Below are 10,357 nucleotides of genomic sequence, written 5' to 3'. Positions count from 1 at the left end.
CTACTAGCAGTAAGATACAACAAAGAACCTATCATGCCTCTAAACATAGTTTGATTTACCTCTATTCCTGATTCATCTTTATCTAAGTAGCAGGAGGTTCCCATAGGAGTACTTACTTCCTTAGCAGTATCCATTCCAAATTTCTTAAGTACTTCTTTGCAGTACTTAGATTGAGAAATGAAAGTTCCATTTTCCATTTGCTTAATTTGAAGACCCAAAAAGAATGTCAACTCTCCCATCATTGACATTTCAAACTCTCCCTGCATTATGCTTGCAAAGCCTTTACATAGTGAACTATCAGTAGACCCAAATATTATGTCATCTACATAAATCTGAACTAGCAAAATATGTTTTTTTACTCTTTTGATAAACAGAGTTAAATCAATTTTACCTCTTTCAAAATCATTTTCTAACAAAAATGTACTTAATCGTTCATACCAAGATCTAGGTGCTTGTTTTAATCCATACAATGCTTTCTTTAATTTATAAATGTGATTAAGAAACTTATAGTCTTCAAAGCCAGGTGGTTGTTCAATATACACATTTTCTTTTATAAATCCATTTAAAAAAGCACTTTTGACATCCATTTGATATAGTTTGAATTTCATAAGAGAAGCATAGGCAAGAAGTAAGCGTATAGCTTCTAACCTGGCAACTGGAGCATAAGTCTCATCATAGTCTATACCTTCTTCTTGTCTGTATCCCTTTGCTACAAGTCTGGCTTTGTTTTTAGTGATGTTTCCATCCTCATCCAGCTTGTTTCTGAACACCCATTTTGTTCCTATTACTTGGTGTGAATCATCCCTAAGAATGAGTTCCCAAACTTCATTCCTTTCAAATTGATTCAGCTCTTCTTGCATTGCTATGCACCATTGATCATCTTGAAGAGCTTCGTCTACACTTTTGGGTTCTATCTGTGAAACAAAGGCAACAGTCATACAGAAATTTGATATATTTCTAGTAACAACTCCCTTTGATATATCTCCAATGACATTTTCTAGAGATAATCCTCTAGGTGATTTCCAGCTTTTGGCAAGATCTTCAGGTTCAGTCAGTGGATTCTCATTTAGATACAACTCATCAAGGGCTTCTTTGAAATATTCTTCATCACCTGCATTTGTTTTATTTGACTCAAGAGGGTTCTCCTCAAGGTCCACAATTTCATCAAAAACAACATGCACAGATTCTTCCATATTCAAGGTTCTTCTATTAAAAATCCTATAGGCTTTACTAGTTAATGAATAACCTAAGAAAATAGCTTCATCAGCTTTAGAATCAAATTTACCCAAATTTTCTTTTCCGTTATTCAGAACAAAGCATTTGCATCCAAATATTTTTAAATGTGATACATTAGGCTTTCTTCCTTTAAACAATTCATAGGGGGTAACCTTTAAAATTGGTCTAATGAGCATTCTATTTAATACATAACAAGCAGTGCTCACAGCATCAGCCCAAAAATATTTAGGCACATCATATTCGTTCAACATGGTGCGAGCTAATTCTTCTAAAGATCTATTTTTCCTTTCTACAACTCCATTTTGTTGAGGAGTTCTAGGTGCAGAAAAATTATGCATAATTCCGTTTTCTTCACAAAAATTTTCAAATAATTCATTTTGAAATTCTCCACCATGGTCGCTTCTTAAAACTTTAATTTTCAAATCTTTTTCATTTTGAACAGCTTTTGCAAATTTTTTAAAAGCTTTGAATGCCTCACTTTTTAGTGTGAGAAAGAAAGTCCATGTATATCGTGAGTAATCATCAACAATAACAAGAGCATAATAATTCCCTCCAAAGCTTTTTGTCCTTGAAGGGCCAAATAAATCCATATGCAAAAGTTCTAAAGGTTTTGATGTAGAAATTACATTTTTTGAATGAAATGAAGATTTTACTTGTTTTCCTTTTTGACATGCATCACATAGTCTATCTTTTTCAAACTTTATTTTTGGTAATCCAATTACTAATTCTTTGGAAATTAGTTTGTTTAATTGTTGCATGTTAATATGAGCAGCTCGTTTATGCCATAACCAAGGATTTTCTTCTTTAACAACCAAACAAGTTATATCACTAGATGATGCAGTATCAAGATCAATTAAGTAAATATTATTGTGTCTCATACCTTTTAAGGCTACTTCTTTGGAGTCCTTTTGATGAATAGTGCAGTAGTCACTCTCAAATATTACTTTGAGTCCTTTATCACAGAATTGGCTTATACTGAGAAGATTGTGTTTTAGTCCTTCCACATACAGTACATCCTTGATCTCCAAAGTATTTCCTCCACCTACATCACCCGTTCCAAGTATTTTTCCTTTGTTGTTATCCCCATAAGTGACAAATCCTTGTTCCTTCTTTTTAAAGTTCTTAAACTTCTTTTTATCTCCAGTCATGTGTCTTGAACAACCAATGTCAAGATATCACATTGATCTTCTGGATTTAGAAGTCATCTCACTATCAGAATCATCATGATTGGCCATCAGACATAGATTTGCTTCTTCAATTTCAGAATCGCTAGAATTTGATGAACTTGAGGCATTGTCTTCCTAAGCTATATATGCTTTCTTTTTGAAGAATTTTCTACCCTTCTTTTCTTCACTTTTCTTTGAATTTGGGCAGTCAGCTTTGACGTGTCCAGATTCTCCACATCCATAGCATTTGAAATTTGAGGATGATCCTTGATTATCCTTCTTGTTGCTCTTGAATTGATTTTTACCTTTGGCCTTCATGAATTTTGTAAACTTCTTAATCATGAGACTAAGATTTTCATCATCATCTGAATCTTCTTCTTCCTTTTGTCTTTTGCCTTTAACCACTTCGGTTTTAAAAGCTATGTTCTTCTTTCTTCCAATATCTTCTTCATCATTTAATCTGCCCAATTCAAGCTCATGTTCTCTCAACTTTCCAAACAAAGCTGCCATCGTCATTGTAGCAAGGTTTTGTGACTCCGTGATGGCTGTCACCTTTGGCTGCCAAGTCCTGTTCAAGGATTTAAGAACTTTTATATTTAATTCATCAGTGTCAAAAGTTTTACCTAGACCTTTGAGATGATTGACGATATGTGTGAATCGTTTCTGCACATCGTATATAGTTTCTCCTTGCTGCATCCGAAACATTTTGTATTCTTGGATCAAGGAGTTCTTGCGTGCTCTTTTTACATCGTCTGTTCTTTCATGGGTTACACGCAATATTTCCCACATTTCTTGTGCACTGGTGCATACTGAGATCCTGTAAAACTCATCTAGGGTTAAGGCAGATGAAATTATATTTCTAGCTTTTACATCATATTGGGCTCTTCTATTTTCGTCTGCTGTCCATTGCGAGAATGGCTTTGGTTCCTGCACATCATTTACAATATTAACAGGAACAAATGGACCATTTAAAACAGCATCCCAAATACCCCTATCAACAGATTCCAGAAAAATTTGCATCCTAACTTTCCAGAGAGGATAATTTTCACCAGTAAATAGAGGAGGTCTGTTGATAGATGCGCCCTCGACAAAGGTTTGATTTTGTCCAACCATTTTCGAAAATTTTGAATAACTATCAAAGCAAGCTTTGATACCAATTGTTGTTATCGTGCAGCGGAATGTTTGAGCGTGCGGACAAAAACCAAGAGGGGGTGAATTGATTTTAAGTAATAAAATTAATTCTTTAAAAAATTTTCAAAGTTTATCAAATAAATCAATAATTAATTTCTTTGAACACAATAATAGATGAAATAAGGAGATAGAGAAGAAGATTGAATACAAGTATTTATACTGGTTCGGATCAAGACCCTACGTCCAGTTGTTAATCTCACAAAAATGAGATTAACCAAATCACTAATAAGTAACAGATTTACAATCAGATATTAAGAGTATAAGGAAAGAAAACACCTCTCTTGAATCACACAAGAGATGAACATCTTTCTCTGAATCACACAGAGAACCTTGACCTTAGCTTTCCTAGCAACAACAGCAGCACTCAATCTCCTAGAACACCTCTCAGAAAAAGTTATCGCTCTACCCAAACTAGGTTTTTCAAAGCTTCTATTGAGAATACTCAGAGAACTCTTTTGCAGTCACAACACTAGTACTCTAGTTTCTCAAAAAGGTAATTGAGAAGTAACTCTGAGGTTCCTTAAATAGGGGTTCCAGAAATTAGGTCAAAAAGCTGAACAGTCGCGCCCAACAAACCAGGATAATCGATTATCACTAGTGATAATCGATTATTCCAGTGTGGTTTATGGAAAACAAATTTTTGAGCAGATAATCGATTATCAGAAGTAATAATCGATTATTCCAGTGCTTTCTTGAAAAAAAATTTTCAGCTTAGGATAATCGATTATTCTAAGTGATAATCGATTATCATTTTGATATTTCGAGAAATACTAGAATTTTCTTGTACAATACTGCTTCTAACTTAATCTAATTACATTTTACAAGATAGCTTTAAACATAATAACATGTAGCCTTCATATTATCTTCCAAATGGCTTTCAGGCTTCTTTTATCATCATCAAAAATCTTGCTTCAGCATTTAGACTTGTATTGCTTTTGCCAACAACTTGTTGGTTTTCCTTCACATTGACAAAAAAAAAAAAAAAAACCGCTTTCCAGCCAGAGGCATCTTTGCAGCACATTGATTATAAGCACTTCCAAATACAAAATAAGCGGCTTTTTTGTATTTTAGGGTCCCTTTGACCAGAAAATTGTAAAATGGGGTCCGTTGATTTTTTTTATAAAATTGGGTCAAGTCGTTATGGGAGAGGACGACTTCCGGGGTGAAGTCGTCCTCCCCCAGGCCGATTTCGCTTTTTTTTCTTTCTAAAAATAATGTCGTTGCGTCAAGTAACGACTTCTATTTAATAAAAAAGTGAAGTCGTCCTGTAACATGACGACTTCACTTTTCATTTTTTTAACTTTTCAGTTTTTCAGTTTTAACTATTTGTTATTTTTTTCCTTATTTTATTTTTTAAATATTTATGATTTTTTTTCTTTTTTTTAATTTAATGATTTTGCTTATTTTTTATTTTTCAGTTTTGATTAACTTTTTTATAATTTTTCAGTTTTCGTTATTTGTCTTTTTTTTTAAAACTTATCAGTTATCAATATTTTTTGAATTTTTATTTTTTTTCAAATTTTGTTAGATATAAAAATTATATCGATTGTATTTGTAATTATTTTTATTCCTACAATAAATTAACTTAATAAAATAGATTAGATAATATAAAATTACATAATAAAAATAAACTAAAATTGGATAAAACAATAAATTATTGACGACAAGACAATTTCCTCTATGATGTCCTTCATTCCTACAATATGAACATTTACTTCGTCTGTTGGGATTTGGTTGATCCATTTCATTATGGATTCTATTAGTTGGTGGTCTTCCCCATACCCTGCGGCGCATGTTTGGATCTGGAATGAAATTTGGTCTGGTGTATGTGGACCAATATTCTTTATTCTTAACCGGATGAAATTGTATTTCATATGCTTTGTTGATGTTGTAGAGGCTATAAACCGGATGGATATATAAGGTTAAATTTACATGGGAGAAAGAGCACACAACTATTACGTGATGACAAGGCAGTCGAAGAGCTTGAAAGTGACCACAATCACACCACCAATCATTTAATCTAACCGTAAAAGACACTGGTAGGCAGTGATCATGTGGAGAAAATATCTCTTGAACTTCAAATTCATTATTATCTCTTGAGTATCGACGAACTTGACACATTCCCGCTTGTTGTTGATTTTTTCTAATAATAGCATTAATTTCTTTGGGATACTGGTGGTCTGCTCGTAACATGGAGTCTGCCTTAACCCCTCTCTCAACAAACCATGTTGTGGTGGTAATGAACGAGCTCTTTTTAAAACAGAATTCATACATTCTGCTAGATTTGTTGTCATGTGTCTGAATCTACTACCCCCATCGTAGGCCTGAGTCCACTTTTGTAGTCGTATCCTATCAATCCAAGTTGCCACTTCGGGTGAATGGGATTTCAATGACGCCAATTTTGTATCCAATAAGGGTTGTTTGACTTCGTAAGCTGTTAAAATGCAATTATATTAGTTAGTTTAATTTATGAATACCATTTTCGATGAAGAGATAATATGGTGAATGAAAAAAAAATTATTACCCATATTCTTTAACCGGCTTTTCAACTCGTGATTCTTGAACTTTTTGTTGAAGTTTGAAGCAATATGGCGTATGCAATATACTGATTGCAGACCATTTGCTTCCCATTCCACTTCTTCAGATTGTAGTGCTGCCAATATGCCTTTCCCCCTGTCTGTTATCAAACAGAGGTTTGATTGTGGTGTCATGTACTCCCTTAGGAGTTGAAAAAACCAAATTAAGGCCTCCTTTGTTTCTCCTTCCACTTATATTACGTGACCCATCTTGAGCGAGCGCTGATAGCAATGTCCCTTAATATCTATCTGTGAGGAATGTCCCATCTACTTGGACAACATGTTTGCAATAATTAAACCCTTTGATGTATGGTCCAAAAGACCAAAATACTCGTTCCATAAAATAGCAAGAAGGGTCAGGTTGACCATTGACAACTACAGGAGGTCCTGTGCATTGAATTATTGTGTCGGGGTTACTTTCTTGTACAACTTGGTACCATCGTGGAAGTTCATTATAAGTGCCTTTTGTTTACCATTCCAAGCTTTGTCGTATGAAATCGAATATACGAAATGATTTTTTATTTTGGCTATCAAACTTTTGATAGGTATGGAAGGGTTTTCCTTTACAAAGTTCATGACAATAAAACCAATTTGGTTGGAATCAAGATTGACATGATCTGCAGGTTTCATGGTTGACAAACATGTGTTTGAACCGTCAATCTTCCTTATTTCCCACTTGAAACTGCGCTTGCTATAAGAAGCCCGTAAACGCCATGGGCAACCCTTTTTATAGTCGATACATTGACATATATATTTATCAAATTTGCTCTCAAGAACCGCAAATCTAAAACCATTATCAATATGGTATTGCTTTATATATGACACTGTCGACTCCTTTGTGTCGAAACACATGCCGATATTTAGTTGTTGTTCACTCGCTGGAATTGAAGTTTGAAAGGAAGTGTGACTTGAGGAGCCGCTTTGACTTGATGATCCCCAAGCCATTGTAGGGACTATGTACTGGTTTGGCAGATGGGCCCAAGAACTAGGTTGTGAATATTGTTGAGGTTGATCCCACTATGAGTATTGACAATTATTTGGAGCTTGTTCACCTATGGTATCCATCTCATCTTCACTAAACTCAGAAAGAATATCAGGATATTGAGTACACGGATCAACCATTGTATGAAAATTTCACTAAAAGAGAAATAATATAAATTATGGCTGAAAAAGTGTTGTGCACGGATAGCTTTGCTCACATAAGTATACATTTAAAATGGGTATGCATCAGAAACCCTAATTTACTAAAACCTTAATTAATGCCAACTACTTCCTCATTTAATTTAATGAAACCGTAATTAATGTCAACGACTTCCTCATTTAATTTACTGAAACCATAATTAATGCCAACGACTTCCTCATTTAATTTACTGAAGTCGTCATCAATGAGAATGTGTGCTTTAAATTTGTCTGAAGAACCCATATTAAATGAACTGAAATCGGATAGCTTTGCTTCAATGAAGCCGCTGACCATGACCACGACTTTAATTATCACATTAATGGGAAATCGGTCCAGCAGAGGACGATTTTGGTTTCATTTAATAGAAATCGGTCCTGGCACCCACGATTTCATTAAACAGAAATCGGTGCTATTGCACTCGGTTTTGCAAAGAAACTGTTGCTGGTGCGCACAATTTTGCCTGGAAACTGGTCCCTCTGATCACGGTTTCTCTCTCCTCAGTCGTTGATTCACGTTCATGGGACGTGGCTCATTCACGGGTTTGCTTCTAACTGTGCACTGCAGAGATTCCTTCCTGTTCAATTTGCATGCAATGGTCTACTAAGCGGTAACTTTTCAGCAATTATTTAGATGCTTTCAGAACCTCATTCATTGTTAATTTGAATGCAGGGTACAATAATTTAGGGTAGGGAGTGCAACTGGAAACCAACCAATGCAGTAATATATTTCATGCATTGGCTCATTCCATACATACTTTGCTCTCACTTTCTTTGGGTTACCTCGTTACAATTTGCTCTCATTTTCCAGAAACACTTCTTCACCAACTTCATTACTACTATTTTCAAGGTTTACATTTTTTTTAACTTTTAATTTGCAAATCACATTTTAGTCAATAGTTATGATGTTTATAATTAATATTTTCATCTTACTCTAATTTCTTTTCACCCACTTTTTTTATGCATGGCTAACAACCGACACCTTCCCTCGGATATGTCACTACTCCGCCTTCAACATGAAGATATTACGAAGGACTTATGGGAAGGCAACGAACGAGTTCTTAGACCACGACGAGCTGGAGTCTGGATTCTAAACAACCAAGATTTAATATATCTGCGTGTCAAATATTTAATGGAACATGCTGGTCTTGGACACGCATTGTATATTCCAGACATGGATGTCAACCACATTCTAATCACTTCCTTATTAGAAAGGTGGAGGACAGAAACTCATACATTCCATTTCCCACATGGAGAGACCATTGTGACATTAGAGGGTGTGATAGTCCTCCTTGGCCTACCGATAGATGGAGATGTGGTCACCGATCCCACCATCGTGGAAGACATATTCTCGACGTTCCACGAACATCTGAGGATAATTCCATCACCGACGGTGATAAGAGGAAACTCAATTAGAGTTTCTTGGTTAAATAGTACTTTCCAACAACTCCGATAGAATGCAAACAACAATGTTATTGCTCAATATGCAATAAAGTACATACTAACATTGATTGGAAGCATTTTAATGCCAGACACGTCTGTTGCAAGGGTACATGTGATGTATCTACTCAAGCTAGCTGACTTGAATGTAGTCAGCAATTATAGTTAGGGGTCTGCAGTTTTGGCCTGTTTATATCGTGGCCTAGATCATGGCATTCACCTAAGGCAAGAAAATATTGGTGGATGCATGATTTTGTTACAATGTTGGGCTTGGGAGAGGATCACTTTTATAGCTCCACAACTTGACCCTTTAAGTGATGAGGAAGTGGCTGCATGTGATGGTTTCCCCGTATGCAGAAGGTAAAAACTAACTTTCTGCCAATTATTTGTTTTTTGTTCTGCTTGCCTTGTAATTTAACTTACTTCAAATTCATACACTTTTTAGGTGGATGAACCAAGTAGATCAGAGAAATGCTGGTTCTTTATCAATTAGTGAATTTCGTTTGAAATTTGATCAAATTCGTACAAGACAGGTAATAATTAAGTTAAGTAAAATTTATTTTTCTAAATTTGAAACTAATGTCTACAAATTTTTTCCAGTTCTTGTGGAGGCCTTACATTCAAAACGAAGTTCGTCGGTTGATTATGGTTGACATCCCTATAGTGGCTAGAGCAACAGTCCCTATAATTTGCTTCGCGACAGTCAAATTTCATCAAGCGGATAGGGTCATGCGTCAATTTGGTTTAAGACAAAGTATCCTGCCTGACCTGATCAACCTGGATCAAGTCCACAAGGATGACTTGAGGGGGAGAAATGAAAGAGATTGGGTGACACATCATCACCGTTGGATTGCAATTTGGAATGACCGACAAAATCAGGTCATTCAAGGTACACCATTTAGCGGAAACGACCATTTGCGTGATGAAACACCTTACATGCAATGGTATATAAACCACACTATCCGCTATATATCTCCAAATCCAGAATCTTCCGACGATGAGGTCAATTTTACTATAATGTCGTACATATCTTTATCATGCGTACTTATTCATGGGAATGACCTTGCTATTTATTTTACAATATGATATGTCACAAGAACCATCTCAACCTGCTTCACAACCCTACATTGGTCATGTCGAGTCTTCTCCAGATTTTATACATCATCCCCAAAAAATTTTTGGGCACTCGTCTATGGGTCACGGTCAAATGTTTGGACATTCATACCTCAGTTTGGCAACCCATCAAACACCCAATTCCAACATGTCCCTTCCTCGTACGATTTCTTCCCGCATCAGTCAGGTTATGGTGCTGGTCCATCACAGATGTTTGGCACTTCAACCATGACACCACCATCCGCCTATTGTCTAGGATCTTCGTCATCAATGTCATTCTATCCTCTGCCAATGCCTTCTCAAACTCCCCAAACAACGGTTCACCATCCCCAATTTTCTCAAAGTCATCAACATGAAGATGATGATCATGATGAACCACACCAAGAACAACTACCAACACGACCAACCAGACCCATCAGACGACCTCCATGTGGAACTAGAGGACATAGATGATTTTCT

The 10,357-nt window shown here is 35.7% G+C and overlaps 1 protein-coding gene and 1 long non-coding RNA gene across 2 annotated transcripts; one reads left to right on the top strand and one right to left on the bottom strand.

The window, feature by feature from the left end:
• Positions 1–2,537: 2,537 nt before the first annotated feature.
• On the bottom strand, positions 2,538–3,515 carry LOC146884085 (uncharacterized). Its single transcript, XM_085665845.1, has one exon. It carries the CDS (start codon positions 3,513–3,515, stop codon positions 2,538–2,540), a length of 978 nt encoding a protein of 325 aa, XP_085521971.1.
• A 4,442-nt stretch (positions 3,516–7,957) lies between these two features.
• On the top strand, positions 7,958–10,357 carry LOC114195667 (uncharacterized). The gene is made up of 3 exons (XR_014983954.1): positions 7,958–9,145; positions 9,231–9,318; positions 9,386–10,357. It is a non-coding gene; the product is annotated as an uncharacterized LOC114195667 (long non-coding RNA).

This window comes from Vigna unguiculata, chromosome 8 (genome assembly GCF_037176805.1).
Source record: "Vigna unguiculata cultivar grain cowpea cultivar isolate G323 ecotype 2 chromosome 8, ASM3717680v1, whole genome shotgun sequence".
NCBI classification, from domain to species: Eukaryota; Viridiplantae; Streptophyta; class Magnoliopsida; order Fabales; family Fabaceae; genus Vigna; species Vigna unguiculata.
This window is presented reverse-complemented; position numbering and strand designations above follow the sequence as displayed.

What these genes read in the sequence shown, in the direction of transcription:
- LOC146884085 (XM_085665845.1), bottom strand. Translation starts at nt 3,515, where the DNA reads ATGGTTGGACAAAATCAAACCTTTGTCGAGGGCGCATCTATCAACAGA.